Here is a 17,072-nt window from a genome sequence, read left to right on the forward strand (position 1 = left end):
GGGTCGGGTCAGGCCGAGACCGCTCCCTTCGGCTTCGTTCGGCTCTGTTCGGTTGCACTCGGCTCCTTTCGGCTCCATTCGGACCCAGTCGGGCCGGCTCGGCTGAGTTCGGATTCACTCGGGTCTGTTCCGGCCGAGACTGCGCCGTTCGGCTCCGTTCGGACTGACTCGGCCCCGCCACTCCCGCTCCCTTCGGTTCCGAAAGGAGCCGAGCCCAGCCCCGCCCCCTCCGTGCACCCTTTTGCGGCTTTTTTTTTTTTTTGTTCGTCTTTCCATTTCTTTTTCTTTTTTTTTTTTTTTTTTTTAAATTTTATTTTCTATCAGCCCCGGTGTAAATATTTGCAATAAAGGCAACACCTTAATATGGACCCCAGAGCCCTCCACCCACCCCCCCACTTTTTTCCAGGCGAGCACCTCCCACCGCGGGCATTAATTTGTTTTAACCGGTGATTAATTACCGGCTGCGGCCGCCCCTGCCCCCCTCAATTTGCATATTAATCAAATTGTATTTGATCTCACGCCTGTCACACCCCCCCCCCCCGAAGCTCCTGTCACCAACCAGTGACATTAAGGGGGATGGAGACCCCCTTGTTGTCTCCTGGGGCTGGAGTGACATGGGGAGTGAGACAGAGGGGGACACGGGGTGGACACAGACATGGAGCTCCAAGAGAGATGGCAGAGAGGCTGAGTGACACCAGCCCAAAGAAAGGCCAGACAGAAAAACAAAGCTCAGCTTTATTAAAAAGCCCAAATTGCTACAAATCCCTGAGGGGCCATGGGGAACAGCCCAGGCCCAGCCCCTCAGCACAAGGGGCTGCAGGGTGGGCCCTGACCCCCCAAGCACCCCCAAGGTAGGACGGGGAGACACCCCCACCCCTGGCAGTGGGGGACAAGGCACAGGCAGGTCCAGGCAGGTGAGGGGGGGCTGCCAGGGTCCCCCCAAGAGAGCAGGGTCAGCTGAGCAGCCCCCTGGGGGTGGCCTTGCCCTTGGCACGGGGCATGGGGGCCGGGGTGGCGTGGGCCGGGTGCTTGAGCTGCAGCAACAGCTTGTTGCCCTCCACGGTGGCACCCTGGGGACAGAAGGAGCTGGCAGCTGGCACAGGTGCCCTGAGGGGTGCAGGGGGGTCCCACAAGTTCCCCCAGCTCACCTGCATGGTCCTGAAGGCCTCCTCGGCCTCTGCTTTGCCACGGAAGTTGATGAAGGCACAGTGGCGCCCCGGGAGCAGCCGCACGGAGCGGATCTCCCCAAACCTGGGAGGCACAGACCCCCAAAATGGGGGGAAAACAGTTAGGGATTCCTAAATGGGGAGGTAGAGGATTAGAGACCCCCAAACCAGCAGGGTGGGAGAGGTCAGAGACTCTTGAACATGCACAGCAGGTTTAGCAACTCTCAAGGGCTGGGGAAGGGTGAATGACACCCAAAGATGGAGCGTGAGACACCCCCAAATCTCCGGGATGGGGAAACAGAGACTCCTAAAGCTGAGGAGAACAGAAACTCCTAAAGCTGAAGGGGAACAGTTAAAAACGCCCCAAGCTGTGGGACAGAGACCCCCAAATCTGGGGGCAGTGTGTGAGTCAGACATTACTCCCCCCAAGCATCCCCTGCAGGTCAAAACCACCAGAGAACGAGGACAGGGACAGGGCTGGGGAGTTTGGGGTCGCCAGGGGGTGCCAGGGGTTTGGGGTCCTGCAGGAGGAGCAGTCCTGGGGTCACTCACCGGCCAAAGGCACAACGCAGCACCTTCTCAGTGATGTGGGAGGTGATATTGCCCACCCAGAGCGGGAAGCAGTCCCTGCCAAGAGCCATCCTGGTGTCATCAGAGCCAGCACTGCCCCACTCTGAGCCCCCTCCCAGACCACCAGACCCCCCATACCTGGCAGGGTGGCTCGATGGCAGTGTTGGGCGGCCACTGGCCACAGCAGGTGCCTGTTCTGGGTCTTTTGTTGGGGTCTTGCCGCTGCTTCCTGTCACAGTTTTGTCACCTGTGCCCTGGCAGCTCTTGGTTGTCCATCCTGCTGTCGAGGAGCCAAAGGGGTTCAGCACCCACTGGGGACACAGGGACAGCCCCAGGGTCCCCCCAGCCCACCCAGCCCTGTCCCTTACCAGGGAGAAACAGCGGCTCCTTAGCCTTGACCAGGAAGGGGGACACGGGGACACCCCCGGGGCGGCTGCACTGCTGTGAGGGGACAGGGGTGAGGCGTGGGGGGCACAGCAGGACAGGGGGCAGGGGGCAGAGGGTTGCGAAAGGGGGTCTCACCTGCAGCAGGGCCCTGCAGGCCTCCAGCTGCGTGGCTGCCTCAGCGTAGGCCCCGTCCTGCAGCAGCAGCTCCTCGAAGGTGCGCGCGGCCTCGGCATAGCGCTGGGGGCCAGGGGGCACCTGCAACCCCTGCCTGGCCCCACAGGCACCCCTCACCCCCCACCCAGCCCAAATGGCACCTCAAAGCCTCAGTGACACCCCCCAGTGCAGCCCTACCCCACCCTACCCACACCCTGTGCCCTGCCCAGTGCTCCCAGCCCCAACTCACACCTAATGCACCAGCCTCACCCCTCATCCACAGCACCCCACAGCTCCTCCAGTTCCCCACACCCCCCACCCAGCCCAAATGGCACCTCAAAGCCTCAGTGACATCCCCCAGTGCAGCCCTACCCCACCCCAGCAGCACCCTGTGCCCTGCCCAGTGCTCCCAGCCCCAACTCATACCTAATGCACCAGCCTCACCCCTCATCCACAGCACCCCACAGCTCCTCCAGTTCCCCAAAGCCCCCACCAGACCCACTGGCACCCCTCAGCCCCCTTCCCAGCACCCCAAACCCCCCAGTTTGTCTCCAACAACTCTGACAGCCCCATACCCACTCCTAGAACCCCACAGCCCCTCACCCAGCCCCAAGACCAAGATCCCAGCCCCTCTGCCCAGTCCCTGGAGATGGGCCCCCCCAAGACCAAGATCCCAGCCCCTCTGCCCAGTCCCTGGAGCCCCCCCCAGGTACCTGGAGCCCCCTGAGGGCCTTGCCCTTGCGGAAGGAGCCCTTGGGCCAGCCCGGCCGCAGCGCCAGCGCCGCCTCCGCGTCCGCCAGCGCCTCCTCGTAGCGCCCCAGCTTCTCCAGGCAGTAGGAGCGGTTCCCCAGGAGCCTGAGGGGAGGTGGGGGTGTCACTGAGGCTTGGCCCTGCCAGCCCAGCACCCCCAGCTCACCCCAAACCCCTCTGCTCACCGGTGTTCTTGGGGGTTCAGCTCCAGGGCCACGGTGAAGGCCCAAACGGCCTCAGAGTGTTGGCCCATCTGGGCTGCCTCGATGCCGTGGCCTGGGGAGGTGACACAGGGACACAGGGAGGGACAGTCCTCCTAGCACAGCCCCTCTGAGCTGTGAGAAGCAGGGAGAGCCCCCAGTGCCCTCCCCTGGCCCCTCTGGGGGTCCCTGCACTGACCTGCAAGTGCCAGGCTCTGTGCCAGCGTGCTGGGGCTGGGTGGCCTGGGCTGGAGGGGCTGGGGGGACACAGGTGTCCCCACAGGGTCCCCACTTCCCTTCTCAGGCACCTTCCTGCTTGGTTCCACGTTCTGTGGCCCAGGGGACCGGTCACTGCCCGGGGGGGGCAGCCTGACCCCTGCCTTCTCCCGGGCTTTGCAGACAAAAGTGCAGCTCAGGTCCAGCTCCTCCTGGGGAAGCAGGGAGGGATGGGCAGGCAGAGCCCTGGGACCCCCCACCCACAGATGACCCCCATGGGGACACTGTCCCTCACCTCTGTCACTGCTGTGTCCTCCAGCCCAGGCTCCTCTGAGGGCACGGTGGAGTCCCCAGGGCACGGGGAGGGCTCTGGGCAGCACCCCTCCTCCTCAGCACCATCTGAGGGAGGCCCAGTGCCTGCAGGGCCACTTGGGGGGCTCTGCAAGGACAGGGAGGGGGTGAGGTGACAGGGCTAGGGGGTGCTGGCTGGCCCCCCCAGCTCTGGGCATCCCTAGAACAGCATGAGCAGGCCGGACTGGTCACTCACTGGGTCAGTGTTCTCTTTGTTCTTCTGCTCTCGGCCCAGTTTCTCCCGTTTCTTTCGGTCTTTTTGTTTCTGAAAAGGAAGAACATGAAGCCCTGAGCAGAGAAATGCAGCCTCAGCCCCCAGCTCAGAGACCTGCTGGCAGCACCCCAAGAAGGGGCAGTGACCACAATCCCCAGGAGCTGGCAGGGGCCCTTCCCAGGGCTCACCCACCTTCTTCTTCAGCTTCTTCTTCTCTGCCTTCCTCTTGGCCCGCTCCTCCTCTGCCACCAGCTCCTGAGCGTTCTTCTCAGCTTCCTACAGGAGGGATGCCCTGAGTCAGGACAGCCCCGGGGCCACGAGGTGGGACCCTCTGGCGATGTCAACCCAGCCCCTCCACCCCTGGGGGACATCGAGGGGATTTTTCCCACCTCTGCCGTGAGCCAGGCCCGGCGGGGCGTGGGCAGCCGGTCCAGCCGCGCGTCCAGGGCGGTGGGAGGGGTCCGGGGCAGCGGCGGGGCCGGCTCCGAGCACAGGAAGGACTTGCGGAAGCCGCAGTAGCTGTAAGGAACGGCTCCCTCCGCCACGGGAATGTCCAAGAACTGCAAACCCGCGGCGAACTCGTCCTCATCGTAATCGTAATTGCCATCCTCATCATCATCATCATCATCAATCTCCGGGGGGTAGTAACCCACGCTGGGGCCTGGCAGGAGAACGGGGTGCCTGAGGAGCAGTCCCAGGCACCGGATCCCGGCTGTCCCCACGCCGTTCCCCTTCCCCTGGCAATTCCCGAGCACGGGGACCTCCGGTAGCCCCCGCCGCACTCACCGTCATCCCAGAGCAGACACACATCCCCCTCCTTACACTTAATCACCGACTGGGACGGTACCGGGAGGTCGGCGAAGCTGGACATGCGGTGCCGGGGGCAGAATGGCGCTGTGGGGAGCACAAACAGCCGTGAGCCGGCGGAGGCGGAACCGAAACCGGGCCGCGCTCTGGGCTCCCCCCCCCCGCCCCGGTCCGTACCGCCGCTCCAGCCGGCGGGGCCCAGCGTGCAGCCCCAGGGACAGGCAGCGGGAGCAGGCCCGAAACCGCCCAGTCCGGGCCCGTCCCGCTCCCGCGTCCCGCCCGAGCCCCGCATCGCCACGAGCCGCCGCCGCGCCTCGGGATTGCATCACGGCCCTACCGGAACAACGTCACGGCGCTGCTTGAGGCCGCCCCGCCGCCATGTTGGGTGCGGGCAGGACGGCGGCCCGCAGGGCCCTCACAGAGCGGGACCGGCGCTCCTCATCCTCTCCCGCCGTCCCCGCCTGCCCCAAGGCCGTGGGCTCGGCCGCCCCCCGCCGCTCGTCCCGCCCCTCACGCCGGGCCCCTCCTGGCGGCCAGTTTGGCCCAGCCCCCCGGATTAACGAGGGCGCGGCCTAAGCCTCTTTGCTGCCGCCGCCCCCGGCATGGCCCGGCATGGACGCCGGCGGCGCTGAGCGGCGCGGCGGAGAGCTATGCCTGCAGGTGAGGCCGCTCGGGACAGGGGGGGCTCGGACACCCCTCCCGGGGCAGCGGCGGGGCCGGGCCGGTAACGGGGTGGGCGGGGGGGCATCGGGCCCGGGCTGTGCTGCGTCTCCATGGCAACGGCGCAGGGGGCGGGGGCCGGGGAGTGGCCAAACGTGGCGAGCCCCGACCGGGGGCGTGGCCACAGCGGGAGCCGGCTGGGGGCGTGGCTTAGGGCGTGATTGGTGTGGTGGTGGGCGGGGTCACTCGTGGCCCCGCCCTTCGCCCCGGCCCGGGGGTTCTGAGTCCTCCGTACCCCTCCAGGTGGGCGACGCCGGCCTGGGCGGCCTCATCCTACTGCTGCTGACGGCCCGGCCGGGACCGGGCGATGGGGCTGCCCGCGGGGATCCCCCCGAGCCCGGTGAGACCCCCGGGGGCTGCGGGGAGCACAAGGCGGGGGGAGTTCTGGGGGGCTGCGGGGATCCTGATGGGGTGCGTGGTCCTGGGGGGGAGTATGGAGGATCCTAACGGGGTCCAGGGTCCTTGGGGTGGCATTGATGGCGTGTGGCGGGCTGTGGGGACCCCAATGGGCAGTGGGGTCTTGGGGGTCTCAGAGTTAGGGTGGCAGTGGGACAGTGATGGGCGGGTGCTGTCCCACAGCAAGGTTCTTCACATTTGGGGTCCCCACCCTACACCATGGTCCCTGCCCCATTCTGAGGGTCCCATGCCCCCAGGCGGGTCGCGGGGGCCCCTGGCGCGCTCCTTGCAGCGGGCAGAGGCCATGCTGCGCAGCGTCACCCCAGGACTGCGCCGCCTGCTGTCCCCGTGGTCGAGCCGGCGCGGCGACACCGACGAGGACGACGACGAGGACGAGGATGAAGCAGCGTCCATCGTGGTCCCGCTGGAGCAAACCTTCCCGGCGCTGCGCCGCTGCCTGTGCGTCTGGGAGGACCCTCGCACCGAGACGTTCCTGGGGTACGTGCGGCCCCATCCCCGTGGCGGCGCCGCTGATTTTTCCGAGGACGCCGTGCGGCGGCGCGTGGCGGAGCGGGGAGCGACCCTGCACGCGCTGCTGCAGCAACGCCACCAGCTCCGCCTGGCCCGCGACTTCACTCGACGCCTCAAGGCATCCTCCGACTTCCTACGGCGGCTGCTGGCGTTACCGGAGCCCGGCGCGCCCGGCGAGGCGGTGCCGGCGCCGCGGGAGCTGTGCGCGGAGCTGCGGGCGCACGCGGGGCACTGGGCCGCGCTGCTGCGGCGGCTGCGGGCGGACGCGTGGCTGCGGGCGCTGCCGCAGCGCCGGGGCCAGGCCGTGCTGCACGTGCGCTGGGCGCTGCTGCTGACCGCCGTGACGGCCTCACGCCTCACCGGGCGCCACATCGAGGCACGGCTGCGGCAGCTGGGCCGCCCCGGTACGCCCGCCCCGGCCGCTGAGAGCCTGGCTGAGCTCTTCCAGGGGCTGGAGATCTACAACCGCGTGGTGCAGGGGCTGGCCGAGGAGCTGGGCCCCGAGGTGAGGGTGCCCGGTGCCTTCACGGTGGGCACGGTGCTGCGGCTGCTGGCGGCCGAGCGCAGCCGGGCTGTGGCCCAGAGGCTCCGGCCCCTCCTGTGGCCCCAGAGTGGGAAGGTCAGGGATGGACACGTCCGCTGGGAGGATGTGGGGGTGCCGTGGCCACCGGGGCATGACACAGTGGGGATGGACACAGAACCTTCTGGAGCAGCACCGGTGCTGGCGGCTGAGCTGCAGGCACTGTGCCAGGAGGACGAGAAGCTGATGGGGCACATTTTTGGGGCGCTGGTGGCCTCAGCTGACAGCCTGTGGCAGCCAGTGCTGTCAGAGAGCCCCGAACCCCTGGGGCTGCGGCCGGGCAGTGCAGGGGGCTGGAAGGCCGTGCGGTGGCTGGACGCTGCCCGCGGCCCCGTGGCCGCCACCCTGAGCGCCCGGTACCGCCTGCTGCTCTGGGAGAATGTGGGAGCTGTGCTGGGGGACAGCCCGGGCACCCCTCCTGCCACCCCCAGTGCCACCGTCACCGCGGCGTGGGAGCTGAGCCGTGCACTGGCTGTTGGTACGTGTGGGGGTACAGGGGGTGTGGGGGCCCTCGGGGTGTCCCTGTGCCACCCTGAGCCCTGCTGTGTCCCCACAGCCCGTGTGCCCGCCGAGTGCCGGGAGGAGCTGGGGAGGCTCTGCCTGCAGCTGCTGTGCCGGAGTGTTCTCTGCAGCTGGGACACGGGTATGGGGGCTGAGGGGCCCCAGGGAGCGGTGCAGGGTGTGGGGTGGGGTGTGGGCTCTGGGGTAGAAGGTGGGGTGCAGAGTGTGGGGCACTTGGTGGATATGGGGTGAGGGAGTGGGGTATGCTATGAAGGCTTAGAATGCAATGTGGGGTGGGGTGTGGGGTGCAAGTGGGGGATGTTGGGGCTTTCTGACTGGTTTTCCTCCAGATTTTACCCGTGCTCTGGGCTCAGGGCTGTCAGACAAGTGTTTGGAGTCCCCAGGAGGGTCCCCAGGGCCGGGGTGCAGCCGCACAGCCCAGCAGCTCCGGTGCCTCTTCCCAGCCCTGGCACTGGCCCTGCGCTGCCTGCGCCTGCTGCCTGCCCGCCCGCACGGTGAGAGGGGTCTGGGGAGGGGGCAGGCGGGTCTGGGGGTCCTCTCTGTGCTGACCCCCGCCCGCAGCCCCCCCCGGGGGTGTCTGCCTGCGTCTGCAGGTGCTGGGCCGGTGCCTGGCAGCGGTGGCGGCCGCCCACGCGTGGCTGACGGGCCGGGCCGGGCGGTACCTGGCAGCCTGGGCACTGCCTCAGTTCCTGCTGCTCACCCAGGGAGACCTGCAGGTACGGGAGCATGGGGGGCACGGGGGGCTGGGGGGACACAGCAGGGCTGGACTCACTCCATCTGCTCCCCTCCAGGTGCTGAAGGCAGAGGCAGAGCAGCTGATGCTGCAGGTGAGCGGGACCTTCCCAGAGCCAGGGGACATTCCTGGGGACAGCCCCCCTGAGCCACCCCCCAGCCCGGGATCCCCGTGGGAGCTCCAGCTGTGCCAGCAGATCCGTGACATGGCCAACAGCATCCAGGTGTGGTGGGACTGCGGGAGGGTGGTCTGAGCACCAGGATGCCTGTGTCACCCTGTGTCACCCTGTGTCACCCTGTGTCATCCTGTGTCCCCTGTGTCCCAGCTCTTCTCCGGGGACGTGCTCTGGATGTTCTCCACCAGCTGCAAGCGGCTCTCGGCCGAGATCTTTGACCAGACGATGCCTCTGGGCCGACACTGGCGGCTTGGGCCCCGCGCTGGTGGGTGTTGGGGCTGCGGGGGCTCTGAGGGGATTTGGGGGGGTCACTGACCTGTGTCCCTGTGTCCCCCAGAGCTACCCAGCTCCCCCAGCGCCTACGCGGCGGCCGCGGTGCAGGCGGTGCTGGGGCAGGTGCTGCAGGGTGCCCAGGCCCTGCCCCACGATGCCCAGGTGCCCACCCTGGCACGGGTCACCACGGCCTTCCTGGAGGCCTGGATGGATCACATCCTCACCCGCCGCATCAAGTTCAGGTACTGGGGATGGAGGGGCACAGCTTGTGGGCAGTGCCAGGGGTCCCAGTGGGGTCCTGGGGGTCCCAGTGGCAGTTCCAGGGGTCCCAGTGGGATTCTGGGCATCCCAGTGGCTGTTTAGAGGTCCCAGGGGCATTGCTGGGGGTCCCAGTGGCAATTTCAGATGTCCCAGTGGGGTCCTGGGGCTCCCAGTGGGGTCCTGGGGGTCCCAGTGGTAGTTCCAGGGGTCCCAGTGGCAGTTTCAGAGGTCCCAGTGGTGTCCTGGGGGTCCCAGTGGCAGTGCTGGGGGTCCCAGTGGGGCCTTGGGGTTCCCAGTGGCAGTTCCAGAGCTTCCAGTGGCAGTTCAGGGGTCCCAGTGGCAATTTCAGAAGTCCCAGTGGAGTCCTGGAGGGTCCCAGTGGCATCCTGGAGGTCCCAGTGGCAGTGCTGGGGGTCCCATTGGAGTCCTGGGGGTCCCAGTGGCAGTTCCAGGTGTCATGAGGGTCCCAGTGGCAGTTCCAGGGGTCCCAGTGGCGTCCTGGGGGTCCCAGTGGCAGTTCCAGGGGTCCCAGTGGCATTGCTGGGGGTCCCAGTGGCATCCTGGGTGTCCCAGTGGCAGTACTGGGGGTCCAAGAACAGGCCAGGGGGCTCAGTGACCGGTTGGGGTCCCACTGATGGTGTCCCCATGGGGGTCTGGTGACAATGCCAGAGGCTCTGTGGGGGTCCCGGTGGTGGTCGTGGGGGTCTGCTGGCAGTGCCAGGATCTCAGTGCTGGTCACAGCGGGTGGTGACAGTGCCAGAGGCTCTGTGGGGGTCCCGGTGGTGGTCATGGGGGTCTGCTGGCAGTGCCAGGATCTCAGTGCGGGTCACAGCGTGTGGTGGCGGTGTCGGGGGGTTCTGTGGGGTCCTGCTGGGGGTTCTGGGGTCGCACCCCCCACACTGACCCCCGTGCCAGCCTGCAGGGTGCCCTGCAGCTCCGGCGGGACTTCGAGGCCGTGCAGGAGCTGGTGTGCTCGGAGCGCTCCGGGCTGGCCCCCGAGGCGCGGCAGGCGCTGCGGGCCCTCTGCGTCTTCCGCCACACGGACACGGCCGTGCGCTGCCTCCTGCAGCAGCCCGGGGGGCTGGGGGGACACCCCCGCCGCTGGGGCAGCCTCCGGCGCTGCTGTGAGAGCGGGACCGGCCGGGAATGGGGCGGGGAATGGGGAATGGGGTGGGGAATGGGCTGGGAGGGTGGGGAATGGGGTGGAGACTGCGATGGGAGGGGATTGGGATGAGGTGGGGTGGGGAATGGGCTGGGGGGGGATGAATATGGAATGGGACAGGGTGGGATAAGGATCGGGATATTGGGACAAGGATCTGGATGGGATTGGAATGGGGATGGGGTGGGGATGGGAATGGGGTGGGATTGGGATGAAATGGGGTGGAGATGGGATGGCCCAGGGTGGAGGATTGGGACTAGGATGGATAGGGAGATTGGGACATGGATGGATGGGGATAGGGATAGGGAGAATGGGACAAAGACTGATGAGGACAAGGATGGGGATGGGATTGGAATGGGGATGGGGATGGGATGGGACAGGGTGGAGAATTGGGACAAGGATGGATGGGGAGAGGGACAAGGATCTGGATGGGATTAGAATGGGGATGGGGATGGAATGGGACAGGGTGGGATAGGGATCAGGAGATTGGGACAAGGGTGGATAGGAACAGGGAGAAGGGCAAAGATCTGGATGGGATGGGGATGGGGTGGGATTGGGATGAAGATGAGTTGGGGTGGTGATAAAATGGGAATCGGATGGGATGAGGTAGAGTGGAATTGGGATGAAATGGGGCGGAGATGGGATGGGACAGGGGGGAGGATTGGGATTAGGATGGATGGGGATTGGGATAGGGAGACTGGGACAAGGGTGGATGTGGACAGGGAGAGGAACAAGGATGGGGATGGGATTGGAATGGGGATGGGGTGGGAATGGGATGAAGATGAGTTGGGATGGTGATAAGAATCGGATGGGATGAGGTGAAGTGGGACTGGAATGAGATGGGGTGGAGATGGGATGGGACAGGGTGGAGGATTAAGGCAAGGATGGATGGGAACAAGGAGAGGGACAAGGATGGGGATGGGATTGGAATAGGGACGGGAACCCTGATCAGAAGCAGGATGTGATATCCCAGCCTATCCATCTATCCAAACTATCCCAACCCCATCCATCCCTTGCCAGGCTCAGACGAAGGCGCCCACCCCCTGGAACCATCCATGGACCCTCTCCCTGGCCTGGACCCTCTGGAGGGGCTGGGCCCAGTCCCAGGGACCCCTCCTGTGGCTCCGGAGGCCGATGGCCCGGCCCGGCCCGAGTCCCCGTTCCCGGGCAGCCAGCAGCAGTGGCTGTCCCTGCGGCTGCACCGTGCCCGCCGCTGGCGCGTGCCAGGGCTGCCGTGTGTGGGGAACAGCCCCGAGGGCTGAGCTGCAATAAACCTGCAAACACCACGGCCGTGGCTGTGTCTGCGGGTGGGACATTGGGGTGTGGGGCTCTGGCATTCCTGGGGTGTGATCCTGGGATCCAACTGGGACCAGTTGCTGGTGGGTGGTCAGGATCTAACTGGGACTTCTGTGGGGAGACTGGTGTGGATTAGGGGTCCTGGGGGTGCAGGGTGGGATTCCCTTGGGGTCCTGGGGTGCACCACGAGTGCATAGCTGGGGTTCCAGGGTGATCCTAGGGAAAGCTGGGGGTTCTTTGAGTATCAATAGGCAGAACAAACCAGACGTGAGGAGGTGGACTGGGTGGCAGGGCAGGTCGGGGACACCGTGCGGTGTCGTTGTCACCTCGGGGCCACTTTAGGCACTTTTTGAGCCTGCGTCCGGTCCTCCCGCCCGCCAGGGGGCGCTCGCAGAACGGGCCTGGCCGCACCTGGCGCAGCGCTGCCGTCACCAGCGCGACTGCCCTGATGGCGGGCGAGCGGCGGCGGCGCGGCGGGGATGGACCCCGGGAACGGCCCCGGGAGCGGCTCCGCGACCGGGACCCGAAACTGCGGCAACAGCAAAAGCCGCAGCGAGGCTCCGGGCGGGGCCGGACGGCGCTGGCGCTCACAGCGGCGGCGGCAGCGCTGGCGCTGTGTCTGGCGGCGGCGGCTGCCGGGTGGAAGCGGTGGAGCGAAGCCTCCCGCCTCGTCACCCCCCACCCCGCGCCCCCCGCCGTCCCCCCCGGCTCCACCGGGCCTCTCGCATCGCCCACCTATTTCTGGGGCACGTACCGGCCTCACGTCTACTTCGGGATGAAGACGCGGAGCCCGCGCTCTGTGGTGACCGGTGAGGGGCGCGGGGGGCTCTGCCCCGGCCCGGGGCTCGTCCGGCCCCGCTCCCACCGCGAGGCCGCCCCTGACACCTCCCCGCCCCTCCAGGACTGATGTGGCTCCAACACGGCGGCAACTTGCGGCACACGAGCGAGCAGAACGACGGCGTGTCGCGATATGGGTGGCTGATGCACGACGGGGAGAATTTCGGAGTGCAGGAGATCCGCGATGAGGGGCTGGTGCTGAGAACCGAGTTCGTGAAGCAGCCGGGGGGAGAGCACGGCGGCGACTGGAGCTGGCGGGTCACAGCGAAGATGGAGGTGAGGGGGTAAAAGTGGGAGAGGGCTTGGGATGCCAGGGAACTTTTGTCATCCTCCTCTTCCTCCTCCCCAGGGCAAGGGCCCGGCCCCTCTCCTGTCCCTCTTCTTCTACGTGGCCACGGACGGGCAGGGGACGCTGCGGCCAGTGCTGGAGAACGGGACACGGCTGGCGGCCGTGGCAGGGACGGCGGAGGAGCTCGGGGACTTCACCCTCACCTTCCTGCCGCCCACCGGGGAGGGCGGGGAGGGGCCCAAGTACGCCAGGTGAGTGTCTGGGCTGTGTCTCCTCCATCTGCCCCCATGTCCCCACCGTGTCCCCCATCCCTGACTCTCCTCTCCCCCCCAGCTACAACTTCCTGGCGGCGGGGGTGCCGGGGCTGCACCGTCTCACCGACCTGGTCCGGCACAGCCTCCGTGAGAGCTCCGTGTTCTCCCCACCGGGCCGACCGCGCCGTCGCTTTTTCGGGGTGTCCAGCACGGGGGGGCTGCCCGGGGAGCCCCCGCGGGGGCAGCTGCTGCTGCACCAGGTGACGCTGGAGGCGCCGGCAGTGCTGGAGGTGACGCTGGAGTCGGGCAGCGCGGCGGGGGCGCGGCACGGGCGGCTGGCGGGGCCGGCGCTGAGCGCGGCGCTGGCCCAGCACGCGGCCGCCTTCGAGCGACGCTTCGAGGACGCTTTTGGGCTGGGGACACGAGGGGTGTCCCTCCCGCAGCGCCGCTTTGCCCAGGCCGCGCTCAGCGAGATGCTGGGCGGGATCGGCTTCTTCCACGGTCACTCCCTGCTGCGCTCGGAGCACCGCGAGGAGCCGGTGCCCGGCATGGAGTCCGTGCTGTTCACGGCCGTGCCCTCGCGCTCCTGCTTCCCGCGGGGCTTCCTGTGGGACGAGGGCTTCCACCTGCTGCTGCTGGCCCGCTGGGACCCTGCGCTGGCCCGTGACATCCTGGCCCACTGGCTCGACCTCCTCAACGCCGACGGCTGGATCCCGCGGGAGCAGATCCTGGGGGAGGAGGCGCGCTCCCGGGTGCCCCCCGAGTTCGTGCTGCAGCACAGCGAGACGGCGAACCCCCCGACGCTGCTGCTGGCGCTGGAGCGGCTGCTGCCCGACGCGCCCCTGCCCTACCTGCGCCGCCTCTTCCCGCGCGTCCGCTCCTGGTTCGAGTGGCTGAACCGCACCCAGGCCGGCCCCGAGCCCTTCACCTTCCGCTGGCGCGGCCGCGACCCCGACCCCGAGCGCTTCCTGAACCCCAAGACTCTTTCGTCGGGGCTGGACGATTACCCCCGCGCCTCACACCCGTCCGCCCAGGAGCGGCACCTGGACCTGCGCTGCTGGATGGCGCTGGGCGCCCGCGTGCTGACGGCGCTGGCCGAGCGCCTGGGCGAGCCCCACGCGCCCTATCGCGACATGGCCGCCGCCCTCAGCGACAACGACCTGCTGGACCGGCTGCACTGGGCGCCCGAGCTGGGCACATTCGCCGACTTCGGCAACCACAGCTCGGCCGTGGCTCTGCGCTGGCACCGCCCGGCCCCGGTGCCGGGCCGGCCCCCGGCAGCCCCGCAGCTGCGGCGGGAGGTGCGGGAGGCGCCGCGGCTGCAATTCGTGGCTGCTTTGGGCTATGTCAGCCTGTTCCCGCTGCTGCTGCAGCTGCTCCGGGTGGACTCCCCGCGGCTGCCGGCGCTGCTGGGCTCCATGAGCAGCGAGCAGCAGCTGTGGACGCCCTTCGGGCTGCGCTCGCTGGCCCGCGACAGTCCCTTGTACCTGCGGCGCAACACGGAGCACGACCCCCCCTACTGGCGCGGCTCGGTCTGGGTCAACATCAACTTCCTGGCGCTGCGGGCGCTGCACGGGTACGCGCGGGCGGCGGGGCCGCACCGGGAGCGAGCGGCGCGGCTCTACCGGGAGCTGCGCCAAAACCTCGTGGCCAATGTGTTCCGGCAGTACGAGGCCACCGGGTTCCTGTGGGAGCACTACCGGGACAGCGATGGCACCGGGCAGGGTTGTCACCCCTTCGCCGGCTGGTCGGCGCTGGTGGTGCTGGCCATGGCTGAGGACTATTGATGTGGGGGGCTCGCTGTGCCCCCTGCCTGCCTGCCTGGAGTGCTCAGGGCCAGGGGAGGTGTTGGGGGGCTGTGCCAGAGCCCCCCCTACCTCCCCTGCAATAAACCTCCATGACTGTGGCCTCTCGCCACCCGTGTCAGGGTGTCACAGTGTCACCTTTGCTGACCCCCTGTGCCATGGGGGGAATGTTCTGCCCCTTCCTGTGGAGTGAGGGGTCACCACCCAGCCCAGTGCACCCACCACAAGGCTCGATGGTACTTCCACATCTCTTTAATGGTGAGAGAACGCGCCGGGACCTCCCACCCACCCCCATGGCCTCAGGCACCCCCCGGGCGATGGGGCCCCCCCGGGCAGCAGCACCGGGATCACAGGGGAGGCCCCAGGAGCAGTTTGGAGGGGAGGGGGCTCCAGCAGGACCCCACCACGCTGCACGGTGGGTGTCACTCGGGGCGAGGGGCCCCCAGGGGCTCCCTGATGAGTCCAGAGCCCAGTTGGGGGTCCTGTGGGGGGAGGTCAGACAGGCAGCACAGGTGAGCCGGGCCCCCCACCACCCCCTGCTCCCCCACAGCCCTCAGGCTCACCCTCCTCCTCCTCCACACCCCGGCCCACCTCGATGCCCGAATCCCCCGTGAGCCGCCGGTGCCGCCCGGGGCATCCCCCTGGCACAGCTCTGCCTGCCCCACCCTCACCCCCTTCAGTGTTGGAGCAGGGGTGTCCCTCAGCCTCACACAAGTCCGGGGGCACTTGTTTGGGGGGGCCCCCGCGGGCTGGCAGCTCCTCTGGCAGGGGCAGGTCCCAGCTGGCACCGGTGCCGGTGCTGCTGGAGCCGTAGTCACGGCCGGTACTGCCACCCCCCGTGCCCGGGCCCGGCTCCGGGTCCGTCTCGTCGGTGGCCGGCGCCGAGAGCGAGGAGCTGCTGGGGGAGGAGGCGCAGGAGCAGCCGCAGGAGCAGGAGCTGCAGCCCCCGGAGGAGCCCGGCGACAGCGAGGGGCTCCCGGGGCTGTAGGGCGGCGGCGGCGTCCCGGGGCGCTGCGCCACCTCCTCGTACGCCGGGAGCTTGAAGGAGGCCAGCAGCCCTGAGGGGGGGGAGAGGCGGCGTCAGGGGACACCCGGGACACGGAGGGGACACCGGGAAACGGCCCCGAGAGGATGGAGATGGAGGGCACAGGGGCTGGGGATGCACGTGGGGATCCAAGATCCTGGGGGTGGCACAGAGGGTCCTGACTCACTGAGATCCCCCGTGAAGATGGTGGGGTATGAGGGGCTGGGGGCAACATGTGGGGTGCTGGGGGGTCCCGATTCACTGAGGTCTCCACCCCCCGTGGATTTGGGGGGGAAATTCAGCAGCCCCTGACTCACGGAGGTCCCCCGAGGAGGGCGGGTACTGGCAGGCACCGTGGTAGGCGATGAGGTTGATCTCACGCTGCCGCTGCTGCTGCTGCAGGCGCAGCTTGGCCCGGCGGTGCCGGAAGGCGCAGCAGCAGCTCAGCAGGATCAGGATGGTCCAGAGCAGCCAGAACCCTGCGGGAACGGGGCCGCGGAGCGGGGCGGTCATCTTCACACGGAACCCCCGTGCCCACGGAACCCCCGTTCACACGGGGGGATCCCCAGAACCTCCCAGGACCCTCAGCCCCCCCCAGCTCCTCCCGAGCCCCCGGCCCGGACACAGTCCCTGAGCTCCCCGGGGTCCCGGCTCCTCCCTGAGCCACCAGCCCGCCCGGAGTCCCCGTTCCCGTCCGTTCTCCCGGGATCCCCCCGCACTCACACCACAGCTCGTAGTAGTAGGTGCAGCAGCCGCTCTCCCCGCAGCAGTGCCCGGTCTCGCATACGTAGGGCCGGTTGTTCACCCCCGGGCAGAACTCCCGGGCCTGCGGGCACGGCCGCACCGTCACCGCAGCCCCGCGCGCGGCCCCCCCGCCCCGGCCCGCCCGGTACCTGCGGGTGCTGCCGGCCCAGCAGCGCGGCCCAGGCCCCCTCGGCGCTCCCGGGCCGCTCCATGGCGCCGCCGCCTAAAGCCTGCCGCGGCCCCGCGCCCGCCCGGCCGCGGGCCCCGCCACCCGCAGCAGCCGCCGCCGCCCCGTGGCCGCCGCCGCCGCCATCGCGGCCCCCGCGGCCGCCGCCGCCCGGGCCGGGGCCGTCGCCGCCGCCATCACGCCCGGCCCGAAATCCCGCCCCCGCCACCACCGGCGGCCAATCAGCGGACGCTCCGTAGCCAACAGCCAATCGGCGCTGCCGCCGCCGCCCGGCTGCAGCCAATCGCTCGCCGTCTGCCTGAGTCTCACGCCCAACAACAGAGACAAAGAAGCCGAGCCCCGCCCCCTCCATGATTGGCGGCTATGGGGACCAACCGGACACAGAACACCGCCCCCAAGCTCTGACTGACAGCAGCGGTCGCCAATGGCGACACAGCCCTAAGTTCGACGAAGGGCGCGGCCTTCCGGCCCG

General features: G+C 68.5%; 4 protein-coding genes across 8 annotated transcripts; 2 read left to right on the forward strand and 2 right to left on the reverse strand.

Annotated features, from left to right (window-relative positions):
- Positions 1 to 717: 717 nt before the first annotated feature.
- On the reverse strand, positions 718 to 5,266 carry TTC31 (tetratricopeptide repeat domain 31). Of its 5 annotated transcripts, none has more exons than XM_066548812.1 (15): positions 5,152 to 5,266; positions 4,794 to 4,901; positions 4,397 to 4,668; positions 4,200 to 4,283; positions 3,990 to 4,058; positions 3,738 to 3,881; positions 3,426 to 3,654; positions 3,212 to 3,302; positions 2,990 to 3,131; positions 2,259 to 2,360; positions 2,105 to 2,177; positions 1,875 to 2,016; positions 1,719 to 1,793; positions 1,149 to 1,251; positions 718 to 1,070 (listed from the first exon to the last, which is right to left on the reverse strand). In XM_066548812.1, exons 2-15 carry the CDS (start codon positions 4,876 to 4,878, stop codon positions 954 to 956), a joined length of 1,728 nt encoding a protein of 575 aa, XP_066404909.1. In that variant the 5' UTR covers positions 4,879 to 4,901; positions 5,152 to 5,266; the 3' UTR covers positions 718 to 953. The 5 variants fall into 5 exon arrangements, with proteins under 5 accessions (XP_066404909.1, XP_066404908.1, XP_066404907.1 ...); XM_066548811.1 differs by lacking the exon at positions 5,152 to 5,266 and adding an exon at positions 4,992 to 5,112 and having other exon boundaries at positions 1,875 to 2,013; positions 2,105 to 2,174; XM_066548810.1 differs by lacking the exon at positions 5,152 to 5,266 and adding an exon at positions 4,992 to 5,112 and having other exon boundaries at positions 2,105 to 2,174.
- CCDC142 (coiled-coil domain containing 142) lies at positions 5,191 to 11,450 on the forward strand. Its single transcript, XM_066548806.1, has 11 exons — positions 5,191 to 5,474; positions 5,778 to 5,874; positions 6,188 to 7,519; positions 7,598 to 7,684; positions 7,893 to 8,057; positions 8,125 to 8,279; positions 8,355 to 8,519; positions 8,622 to 8,736; positions 8,809 to 8,986; positions 9,921 to 10,129; positions 11,185 to 11,450. Exons 1-11 carry the CDS (start codon positions 5,427 to 5,429, stop codon positions 11,424 to 11,426), a joined length of 2,793 nt encoding a protein of 930 aa, XP_066404903.1. The 5' UTR covers positions 5,191 to 5,426; the 3' UTR covers positions 11,427 to 11,450.
- Positions 11,451 to 11,908: 458 nt separating this feature from the next.
- MOGS (mannosyl-oligosaccharide glucosidase) lies at positions 11,909 to 14,763 on the forward strand. Its single transcript, XM_066548807.1, has 4 exons — positions 11,909 to 12,269; positions 12,362 to 12,573; positions 12,647 to 12,837; positions 12,920 to 14,763. The coding sequence occupies exons 1-4, from the start codon at positions 11,909 to 11,911 to the stop codon at positions 14,625 to 14,627; spliced, it is 2,472 nt and encodes an 823-aa protein (XP_066404904.1). The 3' UTR covers positions 14,628 to 14,763.
- Positions 14,764 to 14,881: 118 nt separating this feature from the next.
- WBP1 (WW domain binding protein 1) lies at positions 14,882 to 16,672 on the reverse strand. The gene is made up of 4 exons (XM_066548821.1): positions 16,563 to 16,672; positions 16,393 to 16,495; positions 15,987 to 16,148; positions 14,882 to 15,703 (listed from the first exon to the last, which is right to left on the reverse strand). The coding sequence occupies exons 1-4, from the start codon at positions 16,623 to 16,625 to the stop codon at positions 15,141 to 15,143; spliced, it is 891 nt and encodes a 296-aa protein (XP_066404918.1). The 5' UTR covers positions 16,626 to 16,672; the 3' UTR covers positions 14,882 to 15,140.
- Between the last annotated feature and the right edge of the window lie 400 nt (positions 16,673 to 17,072).

This window comes from Molothrus aeneus, chromosome 4, assembly GCF_037042795.1.
Source record: "Molothrus aeneus isolate 106 chromosome 4, BPBGC_Maene_1.0, whole genome shotgun sequence".
NCBI classification, from domain to species: Eukaryota; Metazoa; Chordata; class Aves; order Passeriformes; family Icteridae; genus Molothrus; species Molothrus aeneus.